Consider the following 17,250-nt stretch of genomic DNA (forward strand, 5'->3'; position numbering starts at 1 on the left):
ACATATATAGAAAAAAAAGCAGTGGACCCAAGACAGAACCTTGTGGAACACCAAACTTTACCTCGGTACGTCTAGAAATATCACCATTTATATCAACATACTGATAACGATCAGTTAGATAAGACCTGAGCCAGGAGAGGGCCGTTCCCTTAACTCCCACAACATTTTCTAGTCTATCCAGAAGAATGGAATGATCAATGGTATCAAATGCTGCACTAAGGTCAAGCAACACAAGCAGCGAGACACAGCCCTGATCAGACGCCAACAGTAGGTCATTTACTACTTTAACCAGAGCTGTCTCTGTGCTATGATGAGGTCTAAATCCTGACTGATACATTTAATGGATGTTATTCCTATGTAAATATGAGCATAACTGCTGTGCCACAGCTTTTTCAAGGATCTTGGAGATAAAGGGGAGGTTTGATATTGGCCGATAATTGGACAGCTGACAGGGATTGTTGGGTCAAAATTTATTATACGTAGATTATGATCAGAATCAGAATCAGTAGGTTAAATCAGGATATATGTAGGTGTATATGTAAGTTTAGTGAAATAGTGATTCTTAGCTTATTCTGTGTTAAGATTTAGTTTGAAATGACCTTAGGTCCGGCTGGACATTGTTTGGGAACATTTTGTTTATGAATGTGTATTTTTGAACAGAGACGTGTCTGAAGGTCTGTTTTAGTGTCAGATCGACTCATACCACACTCAGAAATAGTAGAATTAAAGTTCATGATTATGCTTATTCATTCAGTTGAATCTTAGGTCATGGCTTCATAAAGGCTATGAAATACACTGAAATATATTGAAATATACTATGGTAATGATTAATATTAGTTTTATAGATCCCGTAATTAATGAATACATTCCGTGATTAATGTTAGTTTCATAGTTCTAGATTAGTTTCATAATGATATTATAATTATAATTAAGATCTCATGATTCTAAGGATTTTTAGTTTAAGAGCATTAACCTAATTTAGTTATAAGTTTAATCCTGTTAGTGGTTTAATTGTTCTCTCTCTTTCAGACATATTCTCATTGTACTTGTGGTTAAGTTGTTCTTTTTTTTATGTTTATTCTCTTATAACATTCATTATTAAGAGCTGATTGTTATTTGTTAATTACTTATGTTGATGGAATCAAGATAATCAAGATGTAATTTACTGACTGACCACACATTCATGTATTAAGAATTATTCATGTTAATCATTAAGAATTAGTACGATCCTTTCTGTGCAAACTAGTGTTTTTTTGACCTTCTTCGTAGGCAAACATTAAACATTATCTATGTTTATACATTCCAAACTATTCCACGAAGAATCAGACATAACATCTATCTGTACCTTATTGTCAGCAAAAAAATATGTTATTATATTATTATGATTGATTCAAGATCATTACACACTTCTACATAGACACACACACATAGACACACACACACACACGAAGACAAAACATAAACACAGCAACACTATAAGACATTCCCACAAATGTTTTCATTTAGACGAAGCGAGCGAATAAACTGGCATGTGAACAACCCACACGTGTTCTCCTGTCTGTTTCTGAGCGATTCGTCTCCTTGTCTCCTTGTCTCCTTCGGGCCCGAAGGGAAGGCATTCACGAAGGAATCCAGGGTCTCTTTCTGGGTGAACCCAACAATTTGGTGTCAGAAGTGGGATACTGCCAACCAGGTGAGTAAATTTAATTTTAATTTATAATTTGATTGGTTATTGATTGGTTGACCGCCTGGTTGGTAGTAATTTCAAAAATAGAGACCCAGTAAATTCAGGTAAACCTCGTGTGGAGGCACGGGACGTAAGGACCCTCGTAGACTGAAGATTAGATTAGACCTTTATTTATTTTAGACTCTTGTTTACGGGACGAGACGGGGCTAGTAGAGCCACGGGATTGGGCTGGTAAACCTCGTAATATTTGTTTACGGGACGGTAAGCCTCGTGAAGACACTTCAAGGGGGAGAACTGTCACGAGAAGAGCGCGCTTTTAATCTTTGATTCCTTCGTGCGGCCATGGGGGGTAGTTGTGGTAGTAAAGAGGTACTCAGACCCGATTCTGAAGACACTCCACGGGATTGGATGAATCGATGTGATTTGGGATTCTATACTGCTCCTTGGCTGGACCTTCTAGCCGATTGGTCTACGAAACAATTTCAGTCTCGGTTAATTTATCCTCGTGCAGGGACTTTTAGACCAGAGTATCTAATTTCGGCACACAAACAGATATATGAAGGATTTGACAACCCAGAATGGGATTATGATTACATGACCAAAGGTTATTTAGAGTGGATTAGAATGAAGCCAATTTGGGATCATTTTCAGAAAATTAAAGAGACGAAAGAACAAAAGAATTCAATACCACATCCCAAGCGCAATGCAGAGGTGCAACCTGCTTTATTTCGATCCCTAGCCTCTGCTCCTCCGCTGATCGAGGAAACAAGAAACATTCCAAACATTCCTGTAGATACACCGGCGAACGCTTCATGTCCCGCTGATAACGTTCCTAGCGTATCTCATAACACAGGCGCTAGAAGGAAAACTGTAATGAGCAGAAGAAACGAGACAAACGAATCTCATACGGATTCTGACGATGAAATAAACACAGCTTGTGTGTGGGCGCGAAGAGGAAAGGGATTTAAGATCTATCCGCCTTCAGCATCAGAATTAAAAGACATTATCAAGCTATTGCCTTCGATAAACAACCCAGTCAATTTCGTAGACATGCTCGTAAGAATGTGCAGGCACAAACAAATGGTTGGTGCAGATTATCGCCTTCTCATGCATGCTGTTCTCGGTGATAAATATGATGAAGATGCATTGTTAGCAGCCGTCCCTTGTCTGAAACCGGAGAATGACGACTATGCTGTTACGGAGGTTAAGGAAGAAGAAAATGGTCAGACCACGACCAAACAGGTAATGAGGTTTTACTGGAAAGATATTGATAGAGCTATGAGAGAATTAAGGGAACAATTGACGCGTTATCTGCTCTCACGAAGACAGGCTAGCCGTGATCTTTCACAGGTTACTAATTGTAAACAGGAGAAGGCTGAACTCACTTCCAAGTTTTTGACACGCTTTAGCGAGACATGGACTTGTTTGGGAAATATGCCACTGAACCAGCAGCAAAGCAATCCTCTCTTTATCTCGACATTTCTGAATAATTGTCGTCCTGATGTGCAGAAGGTGTTGAAACATCATTTGAGTGACCGGAGTAATATGATAGTGAGAGCTCTAGGGGAGAAGATTAGAATTTTGGAGGGAGATGATCTTTTGGATACTAAGCAGGTGGCTTGTCTTTCCGTTGCTAGTGGTTACTCACAACAGAATTGGGGTGATCCACAAGGACGGGCGGGGAATAAGGGATTCCCCAGTGATAGATTGTGCTATTATTGCGGTAAAGAAGGACATTGGAAGCGCGAGTGTAGAAAGAAACGGATAGATGAGGATAGGGCACGTCAAAGAGCTGCTTCTGCTTCTAATCTTCAGCGTGGTGTGTCTTTTCCTTCTCCTCCCCCTCCTTCTCCTGCTTTGCCTACTGCAAACGTAGGCCCATATCGAGCATAGAGCTGCCTACAGAGCTGTGACCCCATGATGTTACATTGTTCTTTCGACTCTTATCTAGCTAGTGATTTGCCTGTTGTAGAATTAGTTGTGGATGGAAAGGTGCTCCCTTTCTTAATTGACACTGGTGCTACAATGTCCTCGGTGGGAAAGTCATATGAGGGTCCGATGTCTAACAAAACCGTTCGCTCTGTGGGAATTGATGGGGTCCCTTTTCCTTCCCCTTGCACTCCTCCGTTACTGGTAACCTGTCCCGCTGACCCAGCACTTCGTAAACATCACTCTTTTGTGTTGATGTCACAGTGTCCTTTTAACTTAATGGGACGGGATCTAATGAGCCTGTTACATTTATCCATTTCATTTCAGGGATCCAAGATGACAATTTGCACTCCTGACTCGCTGCCTCCTGCTTTATCTTATCTTTCTTCACATGTGACTGTGCCAAATATCTCTGCTGTTTGCATGACTTCTGTAAACTCTGTTATTCCCTCTGCTGACCCTTCTACGGCTTTGGCTGAAATTCCCTCCTCTCTTTGGGCTGAACAGAAGGATGAGGTAGGCCTGGTTAATTGTGTTCCTTATGAAGCTAAGCTGAAACATCTGCTCCCTGTTTATGTTAACCAGTATCCTCTCTCTGAGGATAAAGTCAAAGGGATCGATGTCATCCTACGGTCTCTCCTTGAACAAGGCGTGGTGAGAGAGTGTATCAGCCCGTATAATACACCTGTCAACCCCGTGCCCAAGCCAGACGGTACCTGGCGTTTTACGCAGGACTTGCGTAAGATCAATGAACTAATTGTTCCTGTAGCACCTATTGTACCTGACGTTTCCTCTGTAATATCACAAGTTCCTGCTGATCATTGCTGTTTCTCCGTCATTGATCTCTGCTCTGCTTTTTTCAGCGTTCCGGTTGGAGAAAACACACAGCCTTTGTTTGCATTCACGCACAGACGGAAGCAGTATACTTGGACACGCCTACCACAAGGTTTTATTGACTCTCCAGCTGTGTTTTCAGCTGTAATTCGTAACGCACTTTGTGACCTCTCCCTCCCCCAGGGCTCTGTGATCCTGACCTACGCCGATGATCTTCTGATATCCGCTGAGTCCCCAGAAATCTGCCAAGCCGCATCATTGCACCTGCTCCAACATCTGGCAAAAAAGGGTTTCAAGGTTTCCAGAACCAAGCTCCAGTTCTGCAAAGACACTGTTAAGTATCTGGGCTTTGAACTTTCACAAGGTTGTCGTAAGCTGTCAGCTGATCGGGTGCAGGCGATTCTAGACACGAAACGTCCTGCCACTAAGCATGCCCTCATGTCTTTTCTGGGTCTTATCAATTACTGCAGACAATGGATCCCTGACTGCTCCTCCTATGACAAGATTCTCCGTGCTGCAATCTCTCCTCAAGACCCACAGCGACATCCTTTGACCTGGACTGACACTATGATTAACGCTTATCACTCCCTCAAAAGCGCTCTCTGCTCCGCTCCAGCTCTGGGTTTACCTGACTACTCCAAGCCCTTTCATCTCTACTCCTGTGAACAACAAGGTACGGCGTCTGGTGTTTTGGCTCAGGAGCATGGAGGGGGGATTCGTCCGTGTGCGTTCTTATCTAAAACATTAGACACTGTTGCTCAAGGCTTGCCTGCGTGTCTAAGAGCTGTCGCCGCCTGTGCTATGATGGTTTCAGATGCAGAGAAATTGGTTTTGTCTCACCCACTGATCTTGCACTCGTCACATCAAGTTAAACAGGTATTGCAAAATTTGCAGACTCAACATATGACTGCACAGCGACGCTCCGGATATGAAACCATTCTCCTTTCTACTGATAATCTCGAAATTCGAACCGCATCCTCTAATACTGTAGGTCACGCTCTCGCACGCCTTCTTAACTCTCAGGACGACACCTTAGAGGACACTGATCATGACTGTCTATCTGAAATCTTGCATACTACCAGTATCAGGCCTGATCTTTCCTCCAGCCCTCTGGAGACTGGGGAAGTAATCTTTGTTGATGGCTCTTGTTCTAAACCTTCAGATAATGTTTTCCTCTGTGGCTATTCTGTGTGTTCCCTGCCTGACATTGTACACGAGGCCTATGCTCTCCCGTTCTCTTCCGCTCAGGCAGCCGAATTGTATGCACTAATGCGTGCCTGTATTTTGTTTCAGGGCAAAGACGTCACTATCTACACAGACTCTCGTTATGCCTTTGGGGTGGCTCATGATTTTGGGAAGATTTGGCAGTCACGGGGCTTCCACGCAGCAGATGGGAAGCCCATTTCACACTCAACCTTAGTACAAAATCTTATTGATTCTTGTCATCTCCCTAGGTCACTCGCTATAGTCAAGACTAAAGCGCATGCCTCGGGAAACACCCCTGAACGCATGGGTAACTCTCTTGCTGATCGTATGGCGAAATTTGCTGCTGCTTCTGGTGTCATGTCTCCTGGTCTAGACTCTTCATCATGTAATACATCTTGTCTTGCTAGTAGTTTGATCCCAGATTTAGACCTTATCTCTTTACAGGCTTCAGCTTCTCCAAATGATTCTGCCTTTTGGCAGCTACAAGATGCTTATGTCGCCTCTGATGGCCTATGGTACAGCCAAGATGGCCGTCTTTGCCTTCCATCACATTGTCTTCCTTTCCTTGTGCGTGAATTTCATGGCGTAACACACCGTGCACGAAGGGGGGTAAAGGGGGACATGAACAAACTTTTCTGTATAGCTAATCTAAACAGTTTGGTGGATTCAATTCTTGAGAGATGCCTCATCTGCGCACAGAACAATCACTCCAAAGCAGTCGCGAAACACGAGTGTTTACCCATACCGACATCTCCATTCTCAGAATGGCAAATTGACTTCACACACATGCCTCCCTGTGGGCCGTTTAAATATCTCTTGGTGATTGTGGACAAATTTTCTAAATGGGTAGAAGCCTTTCCGTGTTCTAGAGAGAATGCAAAGGTAGTGACTCGTACGTTGGCAAAAGAAATAATACCTCGTTATGGGGTTCCTATTGCCATAGACTCAGACAAAGGTACCCCTTTCGCCTCAAAGGTCACACAAGATCTGTGTAAGTATCTTTCACTAAACTGGCGCTTTCACATTCCATACCATCCTCAATCTTCTGGTATCGTAGAGCGTACTAATCGAACATTGAAAGACAAACTAACTAAGGCTATGCAGACCACGGGTTCCAGAAATTGGGTAGACCTATTGCCAGCCACACTGGCCGAAATTCGCATGACATCGAAGCCTAGTCTCGGCGGCTATTCCCCCTACGAGATCATTTTTGGGCGACCGTTCCCTGTCCCCTGGAGAAAAGGGACTCCGGCTCTGGGTACCTCTGATTTGAAGACACATATGGATGAGTATTCTGCAGCCCTTATCGATAAATTGCATGAAATTTGTAATAAGGTCAATAGTACAATATCACTTCCACCATCGGCAAACACACACCCCTTCCAAGTGGGAGATAAGGTGCTGGTGCAATTTTTTAAATGATTTGGACAATTGGGAAAACCTCGATATAGTGAGCCTGCAGAAATAGTCGCCATTACTCGTACTGCTGTTTTAACTGACCTTTTTCCACAGTGGATTCATGCCACCCGACTGAAGAAGGCTCCGTAATAAAGTTGTGTTACAATCAGTTGCTATTAACGCTTTTTGTGTCCCTATCTAGTCTCTTTCTCTCTCTCTCTTTCTCTCTCCCTTTCTCTGTGCTATAGAATTGACCTGTGTGCAAACGCTGACTGAGTTGTGCAGCCCGGCTGACTGAGAATCCGTTACTGCCCGTGAGACGTTGTGAACAAAGGGGGGAAGAGATCTTGCGCCCAGTCCAGATTTGGAACCGTGGAACCGAACCACCTCACTACAATCCATGATGGTCCACATCGCGGGTCTCATGACATCACTGCTCGGGGCAGGGCTACCCGCCCGAGCCTTCAGGATCACTCCCTTGCTCGGGGCAGGGTTACCCGCCCGAGCATTCGTGTCCGCTTCATCTCTGCTCGGGGCAGGGTTACCCGCCCGAGCCTTCGTGGCTGCTGCATCTCTGCTCGGGGCAGGGTTACCCGCCCGAGCCTTCGTGATCATTTTCCTATTGCTCGGAGCAGGGTTACCCGCTGGAGCTGGACCTCGGGACAACATCTTCTGGCAATTTGCTAACTGGACTGCACGGGCTCACACAAATGAAAGTTGTTATGTATGTCATTTGATGCCATCCTCCACTATTATTACACGCCCACCTTTGCCGTTATGCTCTGAAGCTTTATATTATGCTTGGGGGCCAAAAGGCCAACCTTCTAAATTTTGGGGCCCTTTCTGTAATTACTCTCCTCACCCTTCTGTGGTAGCAAAGTTAAACCAGACTTCTTCAGTACATGGCACAAATACCCCTGACATTATATTACAAGATTCTATTCTCACTACTCTGAAAGTAGATATGCCTTCTAATTTCACTTTCCCTCATTGTTTTAGAATGAATTACTCTCAAAAAAGTAATATTTATTTAGGACACATTCCTAAGTCTCAATGTAAGCAGATATATGATCAGAATTCCGTCACCTCTCCATGTCCTCGCTGGATCCCAAATTCATGCCGATGTAAACCTCCGCTAACTGATTGTACACTCAACAGTATCGGATATATCAAAAATACATGTAGAGCTCATCCTAATTGCGTTCCACCACACCCTAATAATTATCCTGGTGTTAAATTGGCATTAAACTGGTACTGGTACTGCGGTAATAGTAATCTCCTTGTTTCGTTTCCCACTAAGTGGTCAGGCATTTGCGCTCCCATACAACTCAAAAACGCTATCACTGCTATCCATCCTCTCTCTGCTCATCGCCCAAAACGAGATGTTATTCATAATTTTCCACCCCTGGAACATCATCTTACTACTCGGTGGCACAGGTTTTGGACATCAATGTTTCCTCATTTTGGTGTAGCTGATCTATGGAAGAATGTAGAATTAACACATTATCGCTTGGCCAGCTTTGTTAATGAAACCATTAAAGCTGTCGATGGTATTAGAACAGAATTAACCTCCCTGCGTCTAATGACTACTCAAAATCGTATGGCCCTTGATATTTTGTTAGCAGAAAAGGGGGGTGTTTGTGCTATGATTGGAGACAGCTGTTGCACTTTTATTCCCACTAATGATAACCCGGATGGTGAAATAGGTGCAGCCGTACATCAAATGAGACAGATTGCTCAACAATTAGAACATGATGAACATGGGGATACGGCAGGGTGGGTGTGGTTTTCTGGACTGTTTGGTAATTTGTCTAGTTGGTCTGCTATTTTTTCTATGTGTATTCCTGTAGTGGTGATTGTTCTTTTGTTTATTTTTCTGGGACCTTGCATTCTGAGATGCTTGATGGACAGAATGCATAAGATGATTTATAGTCTTACCCGCAAACCTCTGCATAGAGAGAATAATGTATATTATCGTCCTGCTAGGGTGTAACACTAATCTTAATCATAATCTTACTTACTTACATATTTACTTAAAAAATCTAAAGTTAATACTGTGATTAGTATTAAAGGGGGGGATTGTTGGGTCAAAATTTATTATACGTAGATTATGATCAGAATCAGAATCAGTAGGTTAAATCAGGATATATGTAGGTGTATATGTAAGTTTAGTGAAATAGTGATTCTTAGCTTATTCTGTGTTAAGATTTAGTTTGAAATGACCTTAGGTCCGGCTGGACATTGTTTGGGAACATTTTGTTTATGAATGTGTATTTTTGAACAGAGACGTGTCTGAAGGTCTGTTTTAGTGTCAGATCGACTCATACCACACTCAGAAATAGTAGAATTAAAGTTCATGATTATGCTTATTCATTCAGTTGAATCTTAGGTCATGGCTTCATAAAGGCTATGAAATACACTGAAATATATTGAAATATACTATGGTAATGATTAATATTAGTTTTATAGATCCCGTAATTAATGAATACATTCCGTGATTAATGTTAGTTTCATAGTTCTAGATTAGTTTCATAATGATATTATAATTATAATTAAGATCTCATGATTCTAAGGATTTTTAGTTTAAGAGCATTAACCTAATTTAGTTATAAGTTTAATCCTGTTAGTGGTTTAATTGTTCTCTCTCTTTCAGACATATTCTCATTGTACTTGTGGTTAAGTTGTTCTTTTTTTTATGTTTATTCTCTTATAACATTCATTATTAAGAGCTGATTGTTATTTGTTAATTACTTATGTTGATGGAATCAAGATAATCAAGATGTAATTTACTGACTGACCACACATTCATGTATTAAGAATTATTCATGTTAATCATTAAGAATTAGTACGATCCTTTCTGTGCAAACTAGTGTTTTTTTGACCTTCTTCGTAGGCAAACATTAAACATTATCTATGTTTATACATTCCAAACTATTCCACGAAGAATCAGACATAACATCTATCTGTACCTTATTGTCAGCAAAAAAATATGTTATTATATTATTATGATTGATTCAAGATCATTACACACTTCTACATAGACACACACACATAGACACACACACACACACGAAGACAAAACATAAACACAGCAACACTATAAGACATTCCCACAAATGTTTTCATTTAGACGAAGCGAGCGAATAAACTGGCATGTGAACAACCCACACGTGTTCTCCTGTCTGTTTCTGAGCGATTCGTCTCCTTGTCTCCTTGTCTCCTTCGGGCCCGAAGGGAAGGCATTCACGAAGGAATCCAGGGTCTCTTTCTGGGTGAACCCAACAGGGATCAAGGTCAGGTTTTTTAATCAGGGGTTTGATAACTGCTAGTTTAAAGGATTTGGGTACATAGCCAATCATAAGAGAAGAATTTATTATTTTTAGAAGCGGTTCAATTACTCCAGGCATTATCTGTTTGAATAGATGTGTCGGTAAGGGATCTAGTACACAAGTTGAGGCTTTTGATGTAGAGATTAATGAAAGTAATTCAGTTTCTTTTAGGGGAGTAAAACATTCTAATTGATGATCTGATACAGTTATATTGTTAACTACAAGGTCACTTTCATCGTCTAATCTTAAATTAGTAGTTTGAATTTTTTGAATTTTTTGAATTACTGGAACAAACTCTCTGAAAATTTCTACCTTTTTGTTGAGCTCGGGGAACAGACACAGTCTCGATGTAGTGGGCCCTGAGTGACGACTCTGTGCAGCTAGCAGACAGTCGGTTTAGCCTGTTCGTCTGCTCCCTGGCCTTGGCTCTGGATTGTCAGAAATTAACTAGGCCTGTTCTGAGACTATGACCTATGCTGCAGGAAATGAGAGCAGCACCTTCCCGAGTGGGATGGATACCGTCCCGCCCTAACAGGCCAGCAGTGCCCTCAAAATTAGCCCAATTATCTATAAAGCCCACACTGTTTTCAGAGCACCACCTGGACAGCCAGCAGTTCAGCAACCATAACCTGCTGTAAGCTACATCGCCACGCCGCATTGGGATGGGGCCAGAGCATACTACAGCATCGAACATCGCCTTCGCTAATTTAAACACCTCTACAAAGTTACTCTTAGTAACCTCAGACTGACGAAGGCGTATATCATTAGCTCCTGCATGGATAACTATCTTTGAGAACCTGTGCTTGCCTAGGACCCTAAGATTACCTGCTATGTCCGGCGCCCTGGCTCCCGGTATACACCTGACTAAAGCTGCTGGTGCCCCTAAAGGCTGAGCTAATTTCACGTGCTGTATGATAGAGTCCCCTATAACCAGAGCTCTTTCAGGTTTCTCAGTGGGTGCATCACTAAGGAGAGCAAACCTGTTCGGCACGTGACGCGGAGAGGAGTGGTGCTCCCGTGGGCGAGCCTCAGCGGTAGCTTTGGCTCTACGCTTATACTGCCGAGCCGTCACCCATTCGCCCCGCTGTAAGGGCTCTAATGCCGGAGTTGGGGGATTGCTAACTCCACCTAGAGCGTCCAGACTTTCCCTAACAGAAACTACACTGTTCTCACGCTCACTAACCTGCTCTAAAGCCTGGACACGCGCTTCTAGCACTGTAATCTTCTCCGTCAGAGAGCTAACTAATCTGCACTTATCACAAGTAAAGCTAATAAAGCTATCGCTAGTGACGGAGGAAGAATGACTAAACATCCTGCACTCAGCACACTGAACAGGCTGAAGGTGTGCCATGATGAAAAGATTCACGTACCTTAAATGAAGATCTGTTGATATTAAAGCAGATCAGATGGCCTCTGCTTGTGGACTTTACACAGGAGGAGAGAAAAAGAAAGCTTCCGGTCTCGGCGTTCTTCCGAAAAAAGAAAGAGAAAAAACCGGGAAAAAAACGGAAAAAGGAAAGCGAAAGTGAAAAGTACAAAAATGAAAGCGACAGTACAATAAAAATGAAGAGGATACTGGAAATTTATTTGTAGAAAAAAAGTTAAAAAAGGATTAGTAATTAACGCCGGCACTCGCGGGAAAAAGGACTTGGCGCGAACAACTCAGGAAGCAGGAAGTGCGTAAACCAGGAAGTCCCATATAACATAACATATGTTGCACATATGGTTTTAGTGGCTGTTATCTATTATACTCTAAAGGCATTCTCTTACTGCTTGTATCTGTACGTGACTGGCTCAAGATTTTCTATGAAGCTTTGCTAATGAGTGCACCTGGCGTGCTCTGGTATGTGCAGGTGGATGCGTAGTTAGGGAGAACTCAGGCACCCTGCTTATCACCACAAAGGCCACAGAAAGGCGATTACAACATGGGAAAAACAACTTTCTCAGTACACTAGGCCACTTGAGCTCAACACACAGAAACACAGAGAATAGGAATGTTCATCCACTAAATTTCCCTCACATTTCCCCCCTTTTTATCCTACAGGATAATAATTGCTAAAAGAAAGAAATGTACACAATTTCACTGGTAAGAGTTCCCAGAGAGATTCGACTTAACACGTCATTGAGTGTACAGGGATAATGCTAAGGCGGTTTTGTAAGACATAGACATCTTAAGTTAATGTTAGCAAGCCATATACATAGATCAGGAAACAGTAGAACAGAAAACAACCACAAATGAGGGTGTTTTAAGCTAGGGCTAATTTCATATCAGCTGTGCTGACATCGTCAAACGGTGGGTTGTAGTCTTCGTGTGGGTTTGGAGGCCAGTCAGGCAAGTCCTCTGGGTCTATTTTCACCATCTGGTAACCAATATTTGTCAGCTGCCTCTGAAACACAGACATACAACATTGACAGAAAACAGGGAGCAAACAGCATCACAATCACTAAACCCAGGACCGGTATGGTGGATAGAATCAGAGTCTTCCATCCACTAAACCAACTGTCTTCGACTCTGTGTCAGCCTGGGTTCCCTGTATCGACCACCACACAAATCCTCCCGTGAGTCCCAGCAGGATCAGGATGCTCAGGCCCATGACTGGACCTAGCTTATAATGATTTACCCCAGGGGTGCCCAACCTTTTTTCAACCAAGATCTACTTTTGAAGTTGATGGTTTGCCGAGATCTACCAAGTCAAAACAGAAGGGGCGGCCAATAAACAAGGAACCCCAATAGCAGATCAAGCTTAATTGAGTTTTTTTATTTGTACTGGAGAATAAACAGTCAATCCAACAAATGAGAAAACACTCAAAGTTTCAATAATAGGTTGTCCAAAATAGAACTTCACAAGACACACACACACACACACACACACACACACACACACACACACACACACACACACACACACACTCTCTCTCTCTCTCTCTCTCTCTCACACACACACTCAGTCAATCCACACTCACACACACACACACTATTGAGTAGCAACACACACTATCAACCACACACAAACAAACACACACTCCAAAAGTCTAACAAAAAGAGCAGTCCAGAAACTCCAGAAAAGGCTGGGCCAAAAATCCAAAAATTCAAAAACAGTAATTCCACATAGTAACACACACACACACACACACACACACACACACACACACACACACACACACACACACACAGATGCATTAACTTCAAAACACCAGAAAAGAGCAGTCCAGAAACTCCAGAAAAGGCTGGGCAGTCCAAAAATCCAAAAGCAGGAATTCCACATAGTAACACACACACACACACACACACACACACACACACACACACACACACACACTAACTTTCACAAATGCATTAACTTCAAAACACCAGAAAAGATAAGTCCAGAAACTGCAGGAAAGGCGGGGCAGTCCAAAAATAAAAAAAATAGGTAAGTCCACAGTAAAAGACAATTAAAATCCCAAAAAGAAAAGTTTTCAAGGAGAAGGGAAGTCCAATATTCCAAACTTCACTGGACACCGGGCAGGCAAACCAGCAGACAGACTTGAATTCAACTGAAAAACAGATAAAATCAGAACATACTCTTCTAAGTATCACACAAGGAGAAGGACATGGCAATCTGACACAGAACACACAGGAAACTGAACTAGGAGGAGACATTCAGGTAAACAAAAGATGACCGGTAGTGACAGCCAGTAATTGTTGTGCACCTAGATACCTTAATTATGCACATGACAGAAAGAAAAGCAAACTAAAATTCTAAATATGTCTAATTCAAGATTAAAAAAAATCAGTTCTCTACCTTAGTGGGACTTCTGGCACTGGGCGGAGGCAGCTAGCTTCTCATAATCCGGACAGTAGGAGCTGAGTGCCAGCCTTAAGCAGGCCGCAAGGTGGTCATCAGTCAGTGTGGTTCTGTACTTGGACTTAATTATTTTCATGTGTGAAAAGGCAGATTCACACAAATATGTGGATCCAAAAAGGGCAGTCATATTCAGTGCACATTGTCTGAGGCTTGGATACTTCTCTTCCAGCAGCAGGTTCCAGAATTCGCCACTCATGCCAGGTGTTGCTCTGGATTTGATTTCAATGTCATTTTGCAGTGTGAGAATTTCATTCTCAACAGCACTGGCGTCCAGGTTGAAGAGTGAGGCTAGGTTGGACGTAATGCAATCCACATCAACATTGTCACCAAAAGGGACGCACAGAAAGCTGGCTACAGGCTCAATGGACGCAAAGTCGGTAAACCGGCACTCAAACTCCGACAGAATGATTTGGATTTGGTGCTCATAACGAGCAAGTTCCACACCGTCTTTGCCCTGACGGCGGAGCTCTGCCTCCATGTGCGGAAAGTTCCTCAAATCACACCGTTGCAGCCTGCTTAACAGCAGGTGCAACTTGGCTTTAAATGTGTTCACTGGGGGTGTCGTGGCTCAGTTGGATGAGGCGCCATGCCATGGATCCGGGGACCCGGGTTCGGTTCCGGCCCAGGGTCGTTTCCCGGTCCCTCCCCGTCTCTCTCTCTCCCGCTCATTTCCTGTCTCTACACTGTCCTATCCAATAAAAAAGGTGAAAAAAGCCCAAAAAATATCTTTAAAAAAAAAATTTGTTCACTGAACTGATCATGCTGATGATGTGCTTTCCTTTCCCCTGCAACTCGAGATTCAAGTCAGTGATCTTACTGGTGACATCGGTGAGAAAAGCCAAATCAATGAGCCACTGCCCGTCCTCTAGTTGAGTATAATCAGCAGCATAGGTTGTTGTGTGCTTCAGGAATTCTTTAATTTCGGGCAAAAGTTCCAAAAATCTTTCAAGGAATTTTCCTCGGCTCAGCCATCTGACGTCGATGTGCAGCAGCAGATCGGTGTGGTCTGCGCCTGTCTCCTCCAGCTGGGCATGGAATAGCCGCCTCTGTAAACTCCTGGCACGAACAGAGCACGCGATTTTCATAGCTACATCCATGACGTCTTTCATGTTTAAAATCTTCCCGCACAGCCCTTGTTGGTGAATGATGCAGTGGTAGTTCAAAAAATCCGGGAAAGATTCGGACTGTTTGCACAAAGCAACGAATCCAGCGGTATGTCCAACCATTGATGGAGCCCCATCCGTTGTGATTGAGACAAGTTTGAAGAGGGGCAAATGGGTCTTAGTGACAAACTCCATAAAAGTGTCAAAAATATCCGACCCTCTCGTGTGCCCTTTCAGAGGCAAAATGGTTAGCAGCTCTTCCTTTGCACTCATGTCATCAAAAACCATTCGAGTAAAAACACATAACTGAGCCACATCCAAAGCATCAGTAGATTTGTCAAATTGTAAAGAAAAACAAAGACACGTGTCGATGTCATTTCTTAGCTGCTGTTCAACATCCTCTGACATTGTCTCTCACCGCCTTGTAACAGTGTTTCTGGATAGCTGCAGGTCCTGAATAGCCGACATGATCTCGTTCTTATTTTTGAAGTCAGCAAAAAGTGCATCTGCGGCCTCCACAAGTGCTTCTTTCACCATTTCACCGTCTTTAAAACATTTCTGACGTTTTGCGAGAATGCGACTAACACGGTAAGACACTATCATCGCAGCTTTACTTTTATTGACAGGTCTAGTGAACACTGCCTGCTTCGCAGCTAGCTGTCTCCTCAGTTTGTTCACCTTTTGGGTTCGCAGAGCTGATTTCGCCAGGAAGTCAGTAGCACACCTCTTGTGAATGGTGTTAAAATGTCACCCAAATTGCCCTTCTTTGGGATGGCCACGGTCACATTACAGATCAGACACACCGGTCTTCAATTTGAATAAACAAAAAAGTAATCCTCTTCCCATTTGGAATGAAAGTGATAATTTTTGGCTTTTTTGACCTCCGCCATTATCTCTTCAGCTCTAGCTTCTTCGCGCTTTAGAGTCCTTAGTTACAACAACCTAGCAACCTTGCCAAACCATACCCAGCATGCACCAGAAAAGGTCGCGTGTATTATTATTATTATTATTATTATCATCGTTATGAAAATACATATTGGTCTTTCATGAACGATGACTTAATTAGTGTGCTTTTTGAACAGGGTTTTTTTTTTGTCATAGCCTATTAAATAGACCTACATGGTTACAAAACATTTCTCGAGATCAACTAAAACTCCGCCTGTGATCGACTGGTAGACCGCGATCGACTGGTTGGGCACCCTTGATTTACCCCCTTCATTTTATGTTAACTATGTCTCCGAGTTAACCCTTGCCCTTCTTGACGTGTATTGGTGCTCAGAGGACAGGCACACCCTATCATTTAGGAGAGAAATCATTGCTGAATAAAAGACCGGAACAAAGACAAAAAGCGCATATTAAGAAGGAAAACATGCACTGTTTTTATTGTAAAAAACCTGGTCATATAATAGCAGAGTGTCCAGTTTTAAAGAAAAAGCAATCTGTGAAGCCGATTGGTCTTGTTAATTCCACTTCCAGTGCCATATCACCTGCACTTCATTTTCAGAGTAAGGCCAAAGTGACACAGTCAGTTTATGAACCTTTTCTAATGAGGGGGATTGTTTCTGTGCCTGGCGAGGAAGGAGTGGCTGAGCGTGTCCTGCGTGACACAGGTGCAGCACAGTTGCTCCTCCTTTGTGGTTTACTACCCTTGTCTGAGATAACTGTGACTGGCAGTAGTGTCCTGGTCAGGGGCATCAAGATGGGGTTTGTGGAGGTACCCCTGCACCGAGTCCATCTAGAGAGCGATTTAGTTTCTGGTGGCATGGTTGTGGGTGTACAGCCTTCCTTGCCAGTCCCTGGTATCACATTCATACTTGGAAACGATCTGGCTGGTGGAAGTGTATGGAGTTGTGCCGATACTCCCCCATGCCAAAAGTAGTGTCTAAGCCACTTACTTTGGAGGGACTAGATGAGTG

At 43.0% G+C, this 17,250-nt stretch overlaps 2 protein-coding genes across 2 annotated transcripts in view; both read left to right on the forward strand.

The window, feature by feature from the left end:
• rdh8b (retinol dehydrogenase 8b) overlaps positions 1 to 17,250 on the forward strand; it is a 65,172-nt gene that overhangs the window by 25,061 nt on the left and 22,861 nt on the right. The window lies entirely within an intron of this gene.
• LOC132866511 (uncharacterized) lies at positions 1,351 to 9,099 on the forward strand. The gene is made up of 2 exons (XM_060899324.1): positions 1,351 to 1,693; positions 7,257 to 9,099. The coding sequence occupies exon 2, from the start codon at positions 7,455 to 7,457 to the stop codon at positions 9,045 to 9,047; it is 1,593 nt and encodes a 530-aa protein (XP_060755307.1). The 5' UTR covers positions 1,351 to 1,693; positions 7,257 to 7,454; the 3' UTR covers positions 9,048 to 9,099.

Source organism: Neoarius graeffei, chromosome 18 (genome assembly GCF_027579695.1).
Source record: "Neoarius graeffei isolate fNeoGra1 chromosome 18, fNeoGra1.pri, whole genome shotgun sequence".
NCBI lineage: Eukaryota > Metazoa > Chordata > Actinopteri > Siluriformes > Ariidae > Neoarius > Neoarius graeffei.

Bases quoted from the DNA above. Each gene is read 5' to 3' on its own strand.
- LOC132866511 (XM_060899324.1), top strand. From the start codon at position 7,455: ATGATGGTCCACATCGCGGGTCTCATGACATCACTGCTCGGGGCAGGG.